Source organism: Crotalus tigris, unplaced genomic scaffold (genome assembly GCF_016545835.1).
Source record: "Crotalus tigris isolate CLP2741 ecotype Arizona unplaced genomic scaffold, ASM1654583v1 scf7180000019364.2947544272:3078424, whole genome shotgun sequence".
NCBI classification, from domain to species: Eukaryota; Metazoa; Chordata; class Lepidosauria; order Squamata; family Viperidae; genus Crotalus; species Crotalus tigris.
Genome location: NW_024097500.1, coordinates 780,863 through 797,760, shown reverse-complemented (window position 1 = coordinate 797,760; position 16,898 = coordinate 780,863). Strand labels below are relative to the sequence as shown.

Sequence of the window (16,898 nt, the reverse complement as noted above, 5' to 3'; positions counted from 1 at the left end):
CCTGGACATCCCATTCAGAGAGGAGTCCTGTATGGCCCAGAGTCCTGGCTGGCTGCAAATCCCATCAGCTTTCCTGAAGCCAGTCTGGCCGCCATCTCTGCCCAGCACTTACCAGCTCATCCTCCAGATCGTGGCTGATTTGATGCAGCTCCTTGGAGGCCAGCAGGATCCTCCGGCGCTCCCGGAGGGGCTCAATGAGGCGGACAATCCGTGCTCCCACCACGTTCTGCCTGCCATCCACCATCTCCTGGCTGGCCGTCTCCAACGGCAGGGCAGCGACCTGGGCCTGCAGCTCCCCCGCCTCCTTGGACCACTCCTCCACTTGCGTCTCCAGGGTCTGCGAGAGAGAGGGCTGGCACTGGGTGGCACCCACGAACACACTCTGGCTTCTGCCAAGTGTGACTCTGGGCAAGGGGCTCTGCTGCAGCCTCGGGTCCTCCCCTGGGAAACACTGGCTGCTGGAAGAGCTCATGGCTCAGGCCTTCAGCCCCCCCAAATGCCCTCCTCCCCTCTCCCCGTCATCGTTCTGCTTGATGGGTGAAATTCACAAAAGATGGAACTGACATCTTTGCTAAAGGTTTGGGCTTTGCTCTGAGAGCTGAAGGCTTGGTCACCCGATCATTGCCAAGTGGGCTATGCCTGCGGCCTGAGTGGGAGGGGCCCAGGGTCAGCTCCAGCCCAGCTTCCCCTCTCCAAACAACTTGCCCCTGTTCCAGAGTAGAGCTTGGGGGATGCAACCAGCAACACCTGATGCCCAAGAAGAGGAAGGGGCTGTCCTGTCTAAACTGCCTGGCTTGTAATTACCCATAATAATGATTCTCACATAGACTATCCCTGCTCTAAAAGGGCCAAATAAACTTCAAGCCAGAAACGGAAAAGAGAGCAAGCATCTCAAGAGAAGCTTATGGATCACTGAGCTAGCAGGTGGGAAGTTTTTCTGGGGAGCTGACCCAGGAAGACCCACAGAGCAGATGAAAAGGTGGAGGCAGAGGGCTCTTCCTGGTCTGATCGGCTGCGGTCCCTCCAGGTTCCTCCTGCAACAACTTGCCTCTTGGAGGAGGAAGCATAACTCTGTAATAGGTCTGATCTGATCAACTGCTCCAGCAGAGGCTCCCAGTAGCCCCAATGGGGCAGTTCCCAGACTTCCCCCCATTCTGTAGCTCCTCCAGTGGCCCACACAGAGCACTCCTCTCCCCCCCCCCAGCACACCAGCAAAAGAATCCATGGCAGGTCTGCGCTTGCCTGAAGGAGTCAAGTCTGGTGAAGGCCTGGCTGGGCCAAAGGGCTTCCTCTGGCCTCCCCAGAGGGCCCCAGTTCACACAGGCAGCTTCTTGCCCCAGTGGAGCCCAACAGCTGGCCATGGCCTACTTTGCCCAACTGGTATTCCACTGGTCTCCAAGCTCCGCAGCATTGCTCAGTGACTCTCTTCTCGAAGTCCACTCTGGGTGGCAAAGATGCCAAAAGGCCTCTCCCATTAACAAGAACCCAAGGGAAACCTGAAGAACTCAGATAGGCAAAGCCTGGGAAAGGGAGCGCAGCAGCGGCGGCAGCAACTGGTCAGGAGAACCAGGAACAGGTTTGCAGAGGGAGGGTGTGCCACAAATGCTGCCAGCTCTTCCCATAAGGCAGGCTAGGCCAGGCACCTTGTAACCAAGGGGTGACTCACCCCACCCCAAAAGGACTAGCAATCCCCGCTGCTGGAAAAGGCTGGCCGCAAATCAGAGGAGGAGCAACCCACCGGAGTCTGGGGGGGCCCTGGTGCTCTCTGAGCTTGGTGGTTTTCTTGCAGACATTTAATTACCCAACTAGGTAACATCATCAGTGCTAGTCTGATGTTAGTGCTACACTACAACTGATGATGGTACCTAATTGGGTAATGAAACATCTGCAAGAAAACCACTAAGCTCAGAGAGCAGCAAGAACTCCTCATTTCAACCCTGAGCTACAATAGTCTGTTACCACTGTAAGTAGACCAGCCAAACAGGCACCCCTTTGCACCACAGGCTCTCCTTTTCTCCTGGGGCTCCATAGACTGTCGGGGGGGGGGGGCAGCAGAGGCTGGCTCACCACTATCCAAGGTTACTCCAGGCAACCCTCATCCCCCCAGTACCAACCAAAGCTGATTGGGTGCAACAGGTAATCAAGGAGGCACCTGCTGCTTTATTTTTAATTTGCAGCATGTTGCACTTTCTTTCAATGCTGTCCTACGAAGCCAAAAGAGGTCCAGACATTCCAGTTATCTCAGGAAAGGTCTCACCTGGACCCCCAAATATTCTGCCCTGGAGAAGCCCAGACTGGCAAAGCCTTCACACAGCTGGAGCCGTAAAGCCAGATGCCTTTGGAAGCCCACTCCCACAGCCCCCAAATCTCTTCACCTCAAAGACCTTTCGCTGACCTCTTGCAACCCACCTGCAGCTTCTTGAGGTTGCTGTTCACGCTGGCCAGGCCCGGCCCAGCATCCACCGCCTGCAGTTGGCTTTCCATGTGCAGAAGCTGCTTGTCCAGCTCTGTGTAGCTCTGCACTATCCGGTCGGCCTGCGTGGCTTCCAGGAGCTGCTGGGTCTTTGCCTGAGTGGCCGACTCCAGCTCTGCCCAGCACTGCCGGATCTCCCCCAGCTTCTTCCTCACTGTTTCTGCCAGCTCTGGCTTCTCCTGGATCAGCCGCCGCCCCTCCTGGGGGCAAGAGAGGGAAAGGAGAAGAGCTGGCACAGCGCCCCATGCCTTCTGTCAATGGCCCCGGATGCTGGGCCCAAAGCTTCTGGCTCCGAAGCTCTCCCGATGTGACCTTGGGAAGTTGAGTCAAGGTTCCCTGGGCCTCTGGGCACAGCCTCCAGCACAGCTTGGGAGTCTGGACTCTGCATCAGCCCCTTCCTGAAAACGTTCCCTGACCTTCTACAGGGCCATAATCAATGCGAGGGATTGTGGGGAAGCCGGAAAAGTAACGGGAGGAATGTCAGAAAGGCACCAGAAAATAAGAGAGAAATTTGTTAATAAGTTATTTCCTAAGTGGTGGCTCAGTCCAGCTTGCAAAAATCCTGGGCAGCCATTGCAAGAGCCTTTGCCTTATTACCGCCTTAAGAAACTCGGCTGGATCTTCCTTGCTGAGATTCTGGCCTTCTCTCCGAGTCCCAGTATTGAAAGTGCTTTGTTTGAGCCCTGCCACAAGGCCTCAAAACACACATCTGTCAGCAGCCTTGCATCTTCAGCAACTGGCCTGACCCCCATGATCCGCTCCGACTCGCCAATGCTAGGGGCCGGTTGTCACTAGGCGCGCTTGCCACACCAGCACCAAAGACAACTTGAGCAGCTTTTGCCATCGGTCAAGGGAGACCCAGGCCCTCCTGTCCTGTGGGCTTAATTTAAACACAGGTTCCCCAGAACTGCTGCATGCAGCCCCGGAGAGCACAATTCTCCCATCTCTCTCCTTGGCTCCAGGCTTTGAAGGGCCCCCGAGAATGGCTCTGCAGACCCAGCTGAGCTTTCAGCCAGCGCTGCCTGTGCCCCTCTTCCTGAGATGGGGAAAGAAGGCAGCCCCTCTAGCAGGGAGCCGCCCTTGTCTTGCCCCCCCCCCCAGGTTGCTGTCATTGGATGCACAATAATAGCAGAAGGGGAGAAATGGGGTGGAGGGAAGCACTGTACCAGCTCAGCAACCTTCCCTTCCTCTCCACTGATCTGTCCAAAGTCACAGAGAGGGTTAGGGTTGGGGGGGGGCAATTTACTCTAATCCTTTTTCCGCTGGTTCCCTTCCAGTGCCCCCTCCCCTGCTTCCCCAGGAGAGCTTTCCACCCCTGGGGGGGCAAGATGCTCACTCCCTTTAGGCAGATCGGTTGCACCCTTTTATGCGAAGCCCAGTGCCTCCTTCTCAGGGAGTTTTCCTGGGCGGGGTGTGTGTGTGTATCACGGCACTGCCAAAGGCATCAAAGCCCTCCTAACTGCCTTGTCTTGTGTCGGGTGGGAGGGGGCAGTGGCAGGAGCTCCCACTGCAGCTGTGCACCACCTGTCTTCCCTGCCTGCAGGGTGGGGGTGACTTGCAGGGCAGGCCTTGGGACACTGCAGCAAACTACCTGGGTAGCTTCATCAGCCCGATGCCTCCCTGGGCACCACCTGCAGGTCCCCAGGCAAGCAGCTTCCTGCCCAGGCCACAGGTCAAGACATGAGTTTTGGAGCCCCTGGCAACACTTACAGGCCCAGACCTTGGGGTGTATCAGGAGGGCTTCTAGCTTGCTCTATTTTCTTGGGAATAAACCTCCGTCTTTCTCTGCTGAGGGGAGTTTCTCATGTGGTGCACACACAATCCCACCCAGCCCCAGCTGTCAAGGGAGCTTCTGGGTGGGACCACTGAGAAAATGTGCCAGTTGCTGCTGCCAATCCTCAACCCCCAAGGGCAAAGGGCTGTGCATAATACCCCAGCCCCCTCCTGCCTGCCGGACCTTTACTGACGGGTTGGCCTGATTTATACAGAGGCAGGCAGGCAGGCAAGATTAACCCACCCACTGCTTCTCTATCAATTATACCCAGAGCAAAAGCAATGCCAAGCCCCCCCCCCACCCCCTAAAACCTGGCACAGGAGCAGCACTTGGCTCAGACACGAGGGAATCTCCTGCAAGAATATGGACCTCCCTCTACTCACTCGGCCTGGGGTTTCCTGCTCCACTCAGTTTGCCAAGATCTTCACAGAGGGTGCCGGGAATGCTTCCCAGGGACCCTTCTGGATGGGCCAAACTTTTGGCGTGCAAAGCGAGTGGTCTGCCATCCAGAGGGCTTCCTGCTGCCTTGAGATCCCTGCAGCATCAGCAGCTTTGGGGCAGGGTCCCCTGGGTTCACCCCCCCAGAGGAATGCAGACGGAAGGAAAGAAGGGGTGCAAGCTCTATGGCAAGAGATACCTGGTGCCCAAATTCAGAAGGGACCCTTGTCTCTAGCTATACCATGTGGTGCCAAGGGGGCAGAGACTGCCCTATATTCACTGCCACTTGCTCTGCATTCAACCAGCAGCTCCAAACCTATCCCGCACCCTTGGGTGCCAAGAAACCCTCTCTTCCTCCTCCTCCCCCCAAGGGGTCCACCCTTACCTGGGAAACAGCATCTTTTCAAGTACACGTAACTCAACTCTTCATGCTACCAGCAGTCACAAATGAGCCCCTCCTTGGGGAGAACTGGCAAGTCAGGGATGTACCATCATGATGACCAAACCCCCTCCCCCTCCAAGCCAGCCGGCCGGCCTGGTTCCAGAACCACCTCCCTCCAGGCCAGATTCGGCCTGAGCCTCTTCCGCCACACCTGCTGCTCCCAGGGCAGCCCCAGCCCCCTTCCCGGAGTTTCTTCATAGATGGGGCTACGGCCCCCTCCCCAACGGAAGAAGCCCCCCAGCTGCAGAAGGCCAGCCAACCTTCCAGCCAGGGAGCAGGCACCGCACATCACATCTGGCGACAGACACACAACAGGCCAGGCACAGCAGAGGTTGCGGACCGAAGGGGGGGCGCTTGCATCCTCCCGGAGCTCCCGGGTCAAGGCAGAGCAGAGCCCATCGGGAGGCGCCGGGCATCTGGGCAGCTTCCCCGGAACTCCCTCCAAGACGCAGTGCGGGGGGGAGGGGAATCGGCCGGCCTCCCCACCTGAGCCGAGCCACGCATCGCCCGAAGCGCGTCCTGCGTCATCAGCCGCCCGGCCGGGGCCGAGGGGGTCTTTCCTCCCCCGCCAGGCGAGCCCCCGGCCTCGCTCCTCTCGCACCCACCTTTTCGATCTTGTGCAGCCATTCCTTATTCTGCGCCAGCTCGGCAGTGAAGGCGCGGTGCCGGAGCCATCGCTTGGGGGCCCGCGGCGGCGGCGGCTTCCATGGCGGCGCGTCCTTGTCACGGGGCGCCTCGCCGGCCATCAGCGCCTTTTTCTCCGCCACCCAGCCATCCAGCTGCGAGAGAGAGAGAGAGAGAGAGACGGGCGGACGGGGAGGCGCGCTCAGCCCGGGCTCCCGTCGCCCCCTCCTACCTGCGCAGTGGGCGCCTCCGCCCGGCGGCTGCAGCTGAGGCCGGGCCTTGCAGCGTCACGGTCCCCAGCGCTCCGAGCCCGGCCGGCGCGCTGCAGCGGCAGAGCCGCGGAGTCGCCCGCCCGCCCATCCCCAGTTCGCGAGAGGGGGGGGAGGGGGAGCTTCGCTCTCGGAGAAGGATTTTCGGGTGCGGGAGGAGATAGACTCAAACCGCTTGTTCCTCCTCCCCCATTCATCCCAGCCTCCAGCCAGCCCTCTCCGAGGCGGGGGTGGGCAACTCGGGGGGGGTCGGGTGCACCGAAGCGACCCCGCCTGGAGAAGGGGCAGTGCAGGGGCTTCAAGCCGGGCAGTCGTCGCAGAAGAGGGCGAGAAGACCGGGAACTCTGCTAAGTAGGGGGGAGGGGGACGGTAGAGGGGTAGACCGCCCCGCGAATGAAATGCCCACCAGGCCTGCGGAGGGAAGGGGGAGATGGGTTTCTCTCGCTAGCGAGGGAGCCGGGAAGGCTGTGGGTGAACTTTCTGGTCCTTGGCTCCTTCCGCTTTATTCATTCCTCCCCCTCCCCCCCCCCAGACCCTCCTAAGGGCCAGCTGATCCTGTTGGTTTGTGTGCAGGCACACACATGCCAGGGTTAAGGCTGCATGTCTAAATATTCCCTCATGAAAACCCCCAAAACAGTAAGCACTACCCTACCCTTTTGCAAAGGGGGGTGTCCTTCTGGACAAAGCAGAATAGCCTCCCCGGCATCCTTTCTGAAGCCCTCCAGAGGACTAGCTGTATTTGGGGAGGTATAACTGGGGCAAGGGTCCCCCATGGCTGCCATCTTCAAGCCCCCCCCCCGTTTGTTCTGGCCTCTCAGGGGACAGAGAGGGCCCCCCTGGGAGTCCCCAGGATCCATACCTCATGGCAGTTTTGTAGGAAGCACTGCAGCTCCAGGTGGTCAGTGAGGCGCAGCATCCAGGTGTTGGCCAGCTGGACATTTTGTCTGCTCCTGCAAGGGGAGCAAACTGGTCAACCTAGTCAGCTTCCTCCCCAGGAGGATTCTGCCTGGCACATGGAGCCCTGCCCCCTTTTCAGCCTTCCTGGTATCTGACCCAGCCAGGCCCCCTTTTTCCTTAACGGAGGGGATGTGGAGGCAGGGCTAGGCTTCAGACCCCTTTGCATGCAGGGAAGCGTTCCTCCAAATTTCTCTGGGCTCTTCCAGCTTTGGGTTAAAAAAAAAGCACAGTTGAGCTGCTGTTTCTATCTGGAGCAGAAAAGTAGATTTGGGATCTGACACCATTTAAGATATCAAAATTAATTAGCACTTGGCCTTCTGCAAAGAGAAGCTTCCAAGGGAGAGAGAGAAGCAGTCCTTCACAGCATGGACGGTTCCTTCGGACCCCAGCCCCTTTGCTCCAGCCCTCTTTCATCTTAGTGGGTCTAGCTCCTTGCTTGGACCCAAGGCCTGGGGGCTGTGGGGAATGCAGCCAGACAGTCACCTGGGGGAGATTGAGAGCCACCTGGTCTGCAGGTGGGGGGGATGCCTTCCCCAACCAGCAGCATCCAACTGGTTGCAAACGGCCACAGCTCCACCACAGCTCCTCGAGGCACTCGGTGGGGAAGGCACTGGTGTTTATTTCTCTGGGGCCTGAGAGTGTGTCCTGCCCCACAGGTGGAGCTTTTTCCCTTTGGTCAATGCCTTCCTCAGGCCTAGCAGCTTGGGGCCCTGTCGCAAAAGCTGTGAGGTGCTGCCTGCAGCCCCCTCCTCATTGCATAGCCTATACAACTGGGGCTGGCCAAGGGTTCGCCTGCCCCTAGTCAGCAAGGTTGGGCTCAGTCAGAGGGAGAGTGGCAGGGAATGGCTTGCGTCCGCCCTGGGATTCTGACCCGGGCAAGGATGGGAAGGGACCTCCCCGCACTTTGTTCAGCAGAAGACCTTCTGGGCAGGTCCTGTGGGTTTTGCATTTGGGGGGGGGGTGTTCTGCTGACCACCTTACTTTGCCTGGAGGGTCTCCATTTTGTTCTTCACCGGCTCACTATAGAGGTTGCCCTGCCGAATCAGGCTCTCGCCCGCCTTGAGAGCCACGGTGGTCTTTTGCATCTGGAGCTCCATGGTGGTCATGAACTCTTTCTGCTTCTTGATAGCCTTCTCCACCCCTTCCACAGTTGTGGGCAGCTCTGTGTGATCCAGTGTGGCTTCCTGCAACAATGCCAGAGAGGGCCTGAGGCCTTGGCTGTCAAAATCCTCCTATTCCCTTCAGCTGGTTGAGCTGCTTCTATGGAGACTTTCTGCAAGAACTGCTGAAGTCAGGCCGGGGAGCCAGGAGACCCCAACTGCATCATCCACAAGGCTACCCCCCCCTTAACGCATTACTTGAAGGCTTTGCAAAGCCTCAGGATGCCATGCACAGGATAAACCTGCGTGAAAACAAAACCAGAAGCAGCATAACACGGATAAGGCTAGCATGCTGCAAAGTTTTTTGGGGGGGGGGGCGTGCCCTGGATGACACTACAAGGCAGCCAGTTAGAAAATGCACAACATTCTTGAGTTTTGTTCTAGGTGGAAAAGTGTTCAGGGCAAGACAACAAAAAGGCTGATATGGTCAAGGCTGGAAATGATAAAAGAGCAAAATATTATACTAGAATTTATTTGATATTGAAATGGGAGGAAAAGTCCCATTTGCAAAAAAGTCAAACTTTCTGCATGGTGGTAGCTCTCCCTCAGCCCCCCCCCCATGAGCAGAAAGAAATAGCTATAGGTAGGAAAGGAAACCCCCCCAACAGTTCCAGGGATATCCCCACTTTACTCCAGCTTCCTTTGCTAATACAGGATAACATCTGGAGATCCAGCTGCCTCTTTCCCCAAGAAAACCCTGCTCTTACCTGAACAAGCCATCTTACTGAAGGACACATTCCCAAGCATTTGCCCAGGGAAGCCGCTGGCCTTCTGAAATTGGCCAAGAAGGAGCCAGCTAGTCGGTGCAGCATTTTTCTCCAAAGGAAAAGCATGGGACCACCCTGTCCTGAGCAGCTGCCAGAGTGCCCACTCTTCAGGGGAGGAGGCAGGCCTGCGCTCAGAAGAGCGGAGGTTGGTGGGCTTGGGTCCAACAGCTGTGAGAGTCTCGCTCAATGGCCAGGGGCCAGCTGGGGGCGCAACCAGAGAAAGGATGGAATTGCCTGCCACTGTCTCTGCTGGGGAGAGGCCAGAGCCCTCTTCGAAGTGCAAAGGGGGGATGGGAGGGGGGGGCTGCAGCTGAAGGAGAGAAAGAGGCAGAGCCTGACTCTGAAACCCTGGCTCAAGAAAGGCAGCGCTCAGAATCAGTAGAAGCTTCTGAGAGACTGCAAGCCAACCAACTTCCTTGGCATAGGAGGAGTAAAAAAGAAGAGAAAAGAAGCCAGAACTCTGAAGCTCCCAGTGGCCTCATCTTCTCCCAGGAGGGAACTGTAGCCTGAGCTGGTGATGGATAACAAGGGAAAGGAGAGCTGGCGCTTGCGCCTGGCAAAGACGGGCATTTAGCTAATTTAAGCAGCCTGCAGGGCAGGAGGAACTGCGCTCTAGGGATGGGGCGGGGCACGGGAGGGCAAGTGGGAAAGACACCCCTGCGTGGGCTGCAATTATCCCTCAGCTGCTGCTCTTCTTCACCCCCACCCCACCCCCGTTCGGATCAGGGCCCGGCCTCAGGGATGGTGGGCCACAGTTGCACCAACTCCTTGCAACCCTCTGACGTGGACAGGACACTTCTGCTCTGCAATGCCATGAAGGCCAGAGAGAAATGCCTTCCCACCCCCACCCCCACCCCGCATTCCCCCAGGCAGGAAGGGCCCTGCAGGGTTTCCTTAAAGAAGGCAGCTGTCCTTGGCTCACTTCCTGCGAAAAATTTTATTTTTAAATCAGGATATAGGAAGCTTTGTGTTGAGAAATGTCCAGAACGTTTTCAAACTCCAAATACCCAACATTGTTATTCTTTTGGCATACAAAGGCTTAAAATGCATCTGGAAATCTGCTGTAATTTACCTGAGAAGACAACAAACCTGAATGTAAGGCAACCCCACCTCCAAAGACAGAACCAGGAATAGAAGCAGACAGAAATCCTACGCTCTCACCCTTTGCCAATCTCTCTTAAATGAGTGCCAGCAATGCTCCTATATGGGTTACATGACGCTTGTCAGAAGCCGAATTTATCAAGGAAAAGCTGATTAAAATACCTCATCCCCTTCCTCTTCCTCGTTGGGAAGGGGCTTAGCGTATATTAAGGGTGGACATTCAGTGAAAGTCCAGCCAGACTTGGTGGATGTCCCTGCTGACAAGAAGCCCCCCCCCAGCTGCCAGCCCCCCCCCCCAACCTGCAGAGAAGAGAAACTCAAGGCACGGCCCTGCATGACCACAACTCCCCCACCCCCGCCTCACTTCCTTTTTAAATCCCGGATTGCACTTCAGCATCTGATGTCTGGTGAGGTGCAGGAAGAGTTTCTTGCCACTTAATAAAATCTGTTAGTCAGAAAAGGAGCTACCCCATTTCTGATTTTGGATTACTCATTCAAGGCTCATGTCAATTACTAAAAGGAGGTTGCATCAGCCAGGATGAGATGGGAGAACGCCTTCTGTTTGCCCACCATTTCCAGAAGGGGACATGGCCACACACGGCAGAGCGCTGTGGAGGGCGTCTCTTCCTGCACCCAGGCCTCACCTGCTCTCCAAAGAACGCTCTGTTTTGTAGGGGCTGAAGGAGGCGAGAAAGCTGATGGTGACCACCAGCTCAGGATTCAGCGCTCGGGTGAACCAACAGCAATCCGATTCTCACCTCATCCCAGGATTAATGTCCATTACAAACTAGGGGTGGCATTCATACAACCTGCTATGCTTAGCCAGAGTTAGCCCTTTGCGAACTGGCCATCTGGCAGCGTAGGACCAAGATTGTTATACAAACCCAGCAAGGGGATAAATTCAGTATCCAAACTCAGCCTGTTGCACGCTTTTAGCCAGTATGAGTGAATCTACCCCAGGGGCCACATGTCCTGCCAGGCCAGAGTGTCTTCCGCTCTGTCCGTAACCTCAAACTGGCTGAGGTTGGCTTGGCAACTTTGGCCCCTTAGCCCAAGCAGGCAGGTTCTCTGTGTCTGGGGACAAGCCCCACATTCTCAGCCACTGGCCAGACTGTTCAGAGGGTGCCAAAGGCCGGGGAAAGCTAGAATAACCCCTCTTTAGTGGGGCACACAGTCAAGGGATGGTGCAGACCTGGCTAAGCCCATGGGTGTTGGCCAAGCCCCTCAGGGCAGCTTCCCTTCAGAGCAGGCCCCTTCTGAGCTCCCCAGGGCTGAGAAGCAGGGAAGTTGGCAGCCTCCTCTGAAGCCAGAGGGGTGACTGGCAGGCAGGAGGCCCTCTCAGTTCTGCCTCCTCAGTTCCAACTGCAGCTCTGGGGTGGCATTATGCCCCATCTGCCTCACAGCAGAGGAGGGTGATGCCAGGCTGCAGCAAGGATTACCTGGTTGTACAGACAAACTTCGGCCTGCTTGGCATCACGCAGGAAGAGGAAGAAGATGTGTGCCTGCACCAGGACCTCCCGGCGGTGCTCCCAACTCTCCAGCAGCTTGTTCCAGCCCACCTCCAGCTTCTGCAGCCACTGCTGGAGGGACAGGTAGGGCAGCTCAGCTTCCTCCAGCGCCAGCACATCATTGACAGCCTGGATCTTGGCATAATCCTCCTCGTAGCGGCTGATCTCCTCTTTGAGTAGAGCGTGCTGGTGAAGCAGCCGCTCGGCCTCTGAGAGGTCGCCTGGCAGCTCCTCCCCAGGCGAGGCCACGGCGGCCTGCATCTTCACCAGCCAGGTCAGGAAGCTGTCCAGGTCCTGGATGAACTGCTGCAGCCTGCAAGGAGAGGCCGGGGCAGTGAGAGGCCTCCTGAGACACCTTTGCCCCAATCGGCCTTCCTGGCCGTTTCTGTTGGCCATCTGTGGTGAGCCTCACAGCCTGTCCCCTCAGCCACTGGCCCCGCTGACCTGCTGGCCACCGTCAGTGAATCCTCGCAGCCCTGCAGAGTCTTCTTCAAAGCCTCCCACTCCTCGCTGATCTCCTCAAACTGCATGAGAACCTCCATGGCCTGGGCGGGGTGGGTGGTGGCCAAGGACTCCCCTTCCTGCTGCAGCTCAACCAGCCGGGGCTCCAGGAGCACCAGGGCCGCTTCGATGGTGGAGAGGCGGCGCTGGAGCGAGAGGACGCTGCCCAGATCACCACTGCTGTACTGGGTGGACTCGATGGCCTTGCGCTTCTCCCGGATCCGAGACTTGATCTCACTGCATTCCAGCAAGTAGTTCTGGATCTTCAGAATGGAGCTGAGGTGGTTCTTCTTATCATCCACCAGCTCCACCACTCGGTTCCATCTAGTCACCCCACGGGACCAGGAAAAAGGTAACAAGTATGGGAAAGGTCATGATGAGGGTATGGGAAGAAGAAACAGGCTTGGCTCCCCTCTGCCCAGCACCTGGGTGGGCCAACAGGGTCTGGACCTTGGGGTAAGGCTGTGTCCAGCCGTGACTGATTAAATGAGCACTGGAGTCCCTGATTAGGGTTCTGTTCAGAGCTTGAGGAAGGAATGTGGGCGAGAGAGACAGTGGACACACAGTACTATGCTCGGCTGCAAGAAAGGTCATCCTCTCCTGGCCAAGCATGCAGGGATTCCTTGTAGGGGGAAAGAGATACAACTGCTCCCCCTCCTGCACTGTTTGGCTCTGGCAACCCCAGGCCAAGCATCCAGGGGTTGAGGGAGACAGGACAGGGGGGAAGCTGTGGTGAGCTGACAAGGGGCAATTGCCTGAGTGTCACCAGCAGCCTGTCTCTCTTTCCTTGCTTGCTCTCAGTGAAGCAGCCCAAAGGGACTCAGGTCTGAAAAGAGAGAGTAGCACCCGGGTCCCTGAAGGGTTTTCTGGGGACAAAATAGGAGAAGCTGCCACCCTGCCTGTATGTGGATCAGAGCGGTGGTCACCGACCTTCATGCCGGATGTTCAGCTGGGCTGCCCTCCCCCTCCAGTGCAGGGTACTTCCTACCTGCTGTTGAGATGGTCCTGGCAGGATTGGACTTCAGAGGAACTAGGGTGGCCCCCATCAACCAGCTGCTGAACAATTTGGTTAACATCCAGAATACGACCCATTAGGCTGTTCATCTCTTGATCGAGGCTTTCAAACCTGTGTGAGAAGGGAGGTGAGATCAGCCCAATTCTCCCTGAAAAGACAGGCCCAGTGGGATGGGGGGGGGGGAGAAGCAGAAGTACAAAGGAAAGAAGAGGGCAAGGGGCTTGGGCTCTGAACAATCCCCTCCCCAACTTTCTCTCCACTGCCCCCCCCTACCGGTGCTGGACCGCCTCCACGTCCTCCAGCTTCTCTGGCACTTCCATCCGGTTGAGCCATTGCTCCTTCTCATCAAGCCAGATCTCGCAGGCATTCACCTCGCCAAAGAGGTGGTACACAGCCAGGGCGTCCTGGAGCCACTGGCACCGCAGCATGGCCACCTCAGCCACCTCATCATACAGCTGCTCTACTTCCACGATGCGGATCTGCACCTCCATGGTCTCATGGTACTCGGGGGCCAGGGTGGCCAGCTGCTTCCGCAGGGCCAGGACCGCCGCCCGGTGCTTGTCGATCTCCTGCATCACCCCCTTGTGCTTCTTGACCAGCGAGCAGGTAGAGTGTTCGTCGTGTCCAAAGTCATCACTGGAGACCAGGCGGTAGGCGTCCTGCAGCCAGGCCACCAAGTCATCCGTGTCGGCGCTGAACTGGTGGAAGCTCAAGGCCCCTTGCAGCTTCTGCAGGTGGCTGGCTGCCAGCCCCTCCAGCTTCTTCCAGTGCAGGCGCACGTCCCGGATCTTCTCCTGCACGTTGCCCAGGCCGAATCGCTTCCGCAGCAATGCCTGCTCACCCTGTCGCATGGCCGCCTGCAGCAGGGAGCGGCGGCCGCTCAGCTCACTCAGGAGCAGGTTGTGCTTGCTTAGCAGCTTGGCCACACTGTCCAGGTCCTTGCCGAAGCTCTGGGAGGACGACAGGATGCGCTCCTTCTCCCGCACCCAGGCCTCGGCCTCTTCCACCTCCTGCAGAAAGGACCACAGCTGGCGAGAGGCCTCCAGCTCCTTCCGCCGCTTGGACGCCAGCTCCTGCAGCCGTTCCTGGCAGCTCTGGACATGGCTGACGCGGTTGCAAATAATCTGGGGGTCGCAAGGCTGATAGCCTGGGGGGAAGGACAACCGGCACACATGGTGAGAGCTTGCACTATGAGCCCACAAGTGCCCTCCCTCCACTGGCCAAGGCCAACCAGGCCCCGAGGATCACCTTGCAGCTCCGAGAACTTGAGGGCTGCGGCGTTGAGAGCCTGGACCCGGTCCTGCTGCGCAGACAAGTCGGCCTCCAGCAAGCTGTGCTTCTGTAGCAGGTCCTCCACCTCCAGAAGGTGCTTCCCAAACTCCTTTGATGCCAGCTGGGCCTGCCAGGGTGATCAGGCATGAATGCCAGTGGTAAGACTTGTGGCTTCTTTTCCTAAGAGAGGCCATGGCAGCACCTGCAGGAGCCACACTCAGCCTCTGCTGGCCCAGGGATGGACCAACTCTAGGGTGCCCCAGGTGGGCTTCTCTGAGTAGGAGAGAAGCCTGAGTCGGTGCATGCTGTTCCTGCTCTGGGGAGAAAACATGCCAGGGAGCCATGAATTTCCTCTGGACCAGGCCAAGGTGGAAGGGATCCGGGGAGTGCTCTGACTCCAGGCACAGAAGGGTGGCACACTCTGACTTCCGCCTAAAGAACAGGGTGGCCCCTGACTGGGTTCTTTTTACTCTTTGTGCATTTTGGGTGGGGGTGTGTGATGTTGCACACCACTCGGTGTTCTTTGAGTTCAGGTGTCATAATGTACGTGTCCAGGTACACGAATGCAGCTGGCAGAATTCAGCTTGGCAAAATGGCAGGGGGCAGGACCCACCTTCCAGCTGGTCTCCCCTGGGTTACTGAGCAGGGAACGTGGAAATTGCCTGCCCACCCCACCTCCCCAAGCTCCCTCAGGAGGCCCTGGGTAGGACCCAGACCTGCATGTCCTCCATCCAGTCAATCATGTAGACCATCTCCTGGAAAATCTTCTGCAGGGCGACATTTTGCTCCAGGCGGGTGCGCCGAGCACTGACCAGCTCTGTCAGAAGTCCCCACTGGCGCAGGATGTTGTCCTTCTGGGCAATGATACGCCTGCTGTCGTAGTAGCCCTCAGACTCCACTTCCTGGGCCAGCTCCAGCACCACCTGGATGCGCTCCTGGTAGGAGGAGATATCTGCCTCAATTGCCTCGTGCTTCTTCATGGCAGCCTCTACGGCAGGCAAGTCACAGCCAAAGTTGTCCTGAGAGGAGGAAATGTGAACTGGTGAGCAGATCTTGCACCTGCACAGAGTTCCTTTTGAGCAAGCTAGTGGCTCTCTTGCCTTCCCTCATAATTTGGAAATAAGGGTCCTTCGGAAAGGCTCCATGAGCTACAATCTCCATGGGCCCCCCTCCCCAGGAAATCCTGCCCGGCTGGTCCCCAATGGCTATCTAGGCTCTTGAGCTGACCCACCTTTGCTCCTCTTCATCCTTGTTTGGAACCAGTCTGTGTTTCATGGGAGCCTTTTTCCCAGCTGTCCCCACCAAGGCCAGCAGCCCCCTCTTTTATAAATGCCCCCCTGAGCTGACTCCCTGGGACTTTCTAGTGAGGGACAGTATAAAGTTGTTGCTGGGCATTGGGGTCAAGAGAAAGCTTCACTATGGGACCCTCAGGGTTCCCTCAGCCCACCCCAGTCTTACTACCTGAGAGACCAGCCGCTGGTTCTCGTTCAGCCAAGTTTCCCGCATGACGGCTTTGTGGTCAAAACGCTGGGCCAGTAGCTCCAACTTCTCCTGACGGATGAGCTCAGCACGAAGGGCCACTTCCCGCTCATGCTCTGCCTTCTCCAGCTGCGTCCAGGCCTGGCAAGAGCGAGTGAGAGAAGAGAGCCAGAGAGAGGAGAGGGAGGAGGGAGGGAAAGGGAAGGCCTGCCAGAGTCAAGACAGGCCATCTGACTACCTGCATCTCTTTACCTTGTTGATATCCGAGATGCTCTTTCCCTCCTTGGGGACGTACAGTTTGCGATTATTGGCGCGGAGTTTGCTCTGGATGGAGAAAAGCAAAACCTCCAGGTTCCCCTTCTCCTGAAACCTGCAGGCAAAGGGCACAGGGTCAGCCCGGCCAGGGTGGACTGCCCCCACTCCGAGCAAGCAGGGAAGGTGGCAGCAGCAGCCTTGGGGGACACACAGGGGCCCAGAGTGTGAGCCCTAACGGGAGAAAGCAGCCCCTCCTGAGAGGCTCACTTGACGGGCTTCTCCAGGGTGCAGAAGGCGGTGAAGGCTTGCAGCTGGTGCTGGACTCCCGACAGGGAGTTGGCAAACTTCTGGTTGGTGATGAAGGGGATGGTGATCTCGATCCACTCCAGTAACTCGCTGGCCAGAGACTCATAACGCTCTATGATCTTCTCGATCTCCAGCACTTGGTCCAGCACCTGGATCAGGAGTGGGGGAGACTTTTGTGAAATTCCCCCCATGCTCTTGGCAGCAAGCAGATACCCCCTAGGGCATCTGCACAATTGATCCAGCTGCCATGCGGCCTTGAGCACCCCTTAACTCCTCCTCTACAGCCAGTCAGTGCTGCCAATTCCTCTAGGTGCCTGTTTCTGGGACCTTCTGCTCTTCAGCCAGGCTGCCTGGCCAGATGGTCACCCAAGAGGTCCTGGCAGACCAATGGTTGCCATCAGACACGTTCCCCCTGGAGCTGGACGAGGCTCCTTCCTTTCAGGGACCACGCTGAGCTGCTGAGCATATGAAATATCCCATCCAGGCTGAGTGTTTGTGTGTGTGTGGGGGGGTGTTTCCTTGCTCTGGGCCAGCAGTGCAGCCTTTGCCCTCCTGCA

The 16,898-nt window shown here is 57.6% G+C and overlaps 1 protein-coding gene across 4 annotated transcripts in view; it reads right to left on the bottom strand.

Moving 5' to 3' along the window:
- Positions 1-16,898, bottom strand: part of SPTBN4 (spectrin beta, non-erythrocytic 4) — a 33,870-nt gene that overhangs the window by 9,926 nt on the left and 7,046 nt on the right. For 3 of the 4 annotated variants that reach the window (XR_005558942.1, XM_039361826.1, XM_039361827.1), the window contains exons 9-22: positions 16,303-16,490; positions 16,033-16,150; positions 15,763-15,921; positions 15,018-15,320; positions 14,278-14,428; positions 13,303-14,176; positions 13,003-13,140; positions 11,958-12,338; positions 11,445-11,826; positions 7,959-8,161; positions 6,880-6,970; positions 5,733-5,906; positions 2,410-2,673; positions 113-337 (exon numbers count right to left, since the gene is read on the bottom strand). Coding sequence is in view for 3 of the 4 variants with exons in the window: in XM_039361826.1 (XP_039217760.1) it covers positions 113-337; positions 2,410-2,673; positions 5,733-5,906; positions 6,880-6,970; positions 7,959-8,161; positions 11,445-11,826; positions 11,958-12,338; positions 13,003-13,140; positions 13,303-14,176; positions 14,278-14,428; positions 15,018-15,320; positions 15,763-15,921; positions 16,033-16,150; positions 16,303-16,490 (3,651 nt within the window). In the remaining variant the exon portion in view is untranslated. Of the gene's footprint in view, positions 1-112; positions 338-2,409; positions 2,674-5,732; positions 5,907-5,983; positions 6,819-6,879; positions 6,971-7,958; positions 8,162-11,444; positions 11,827-11,957; positions 12,339-13,002; positions 13,141-13,302; positions 14,177-14,277; positions 14,429-15,017; positions 15,321-15,762; positions 15,922-16,032; positions 16,151-16,302; positions 16,491-16,898 lie in introns of those variants that run through there. The other variant, XM_039361828.1, reaches the window with a different exon arrangement.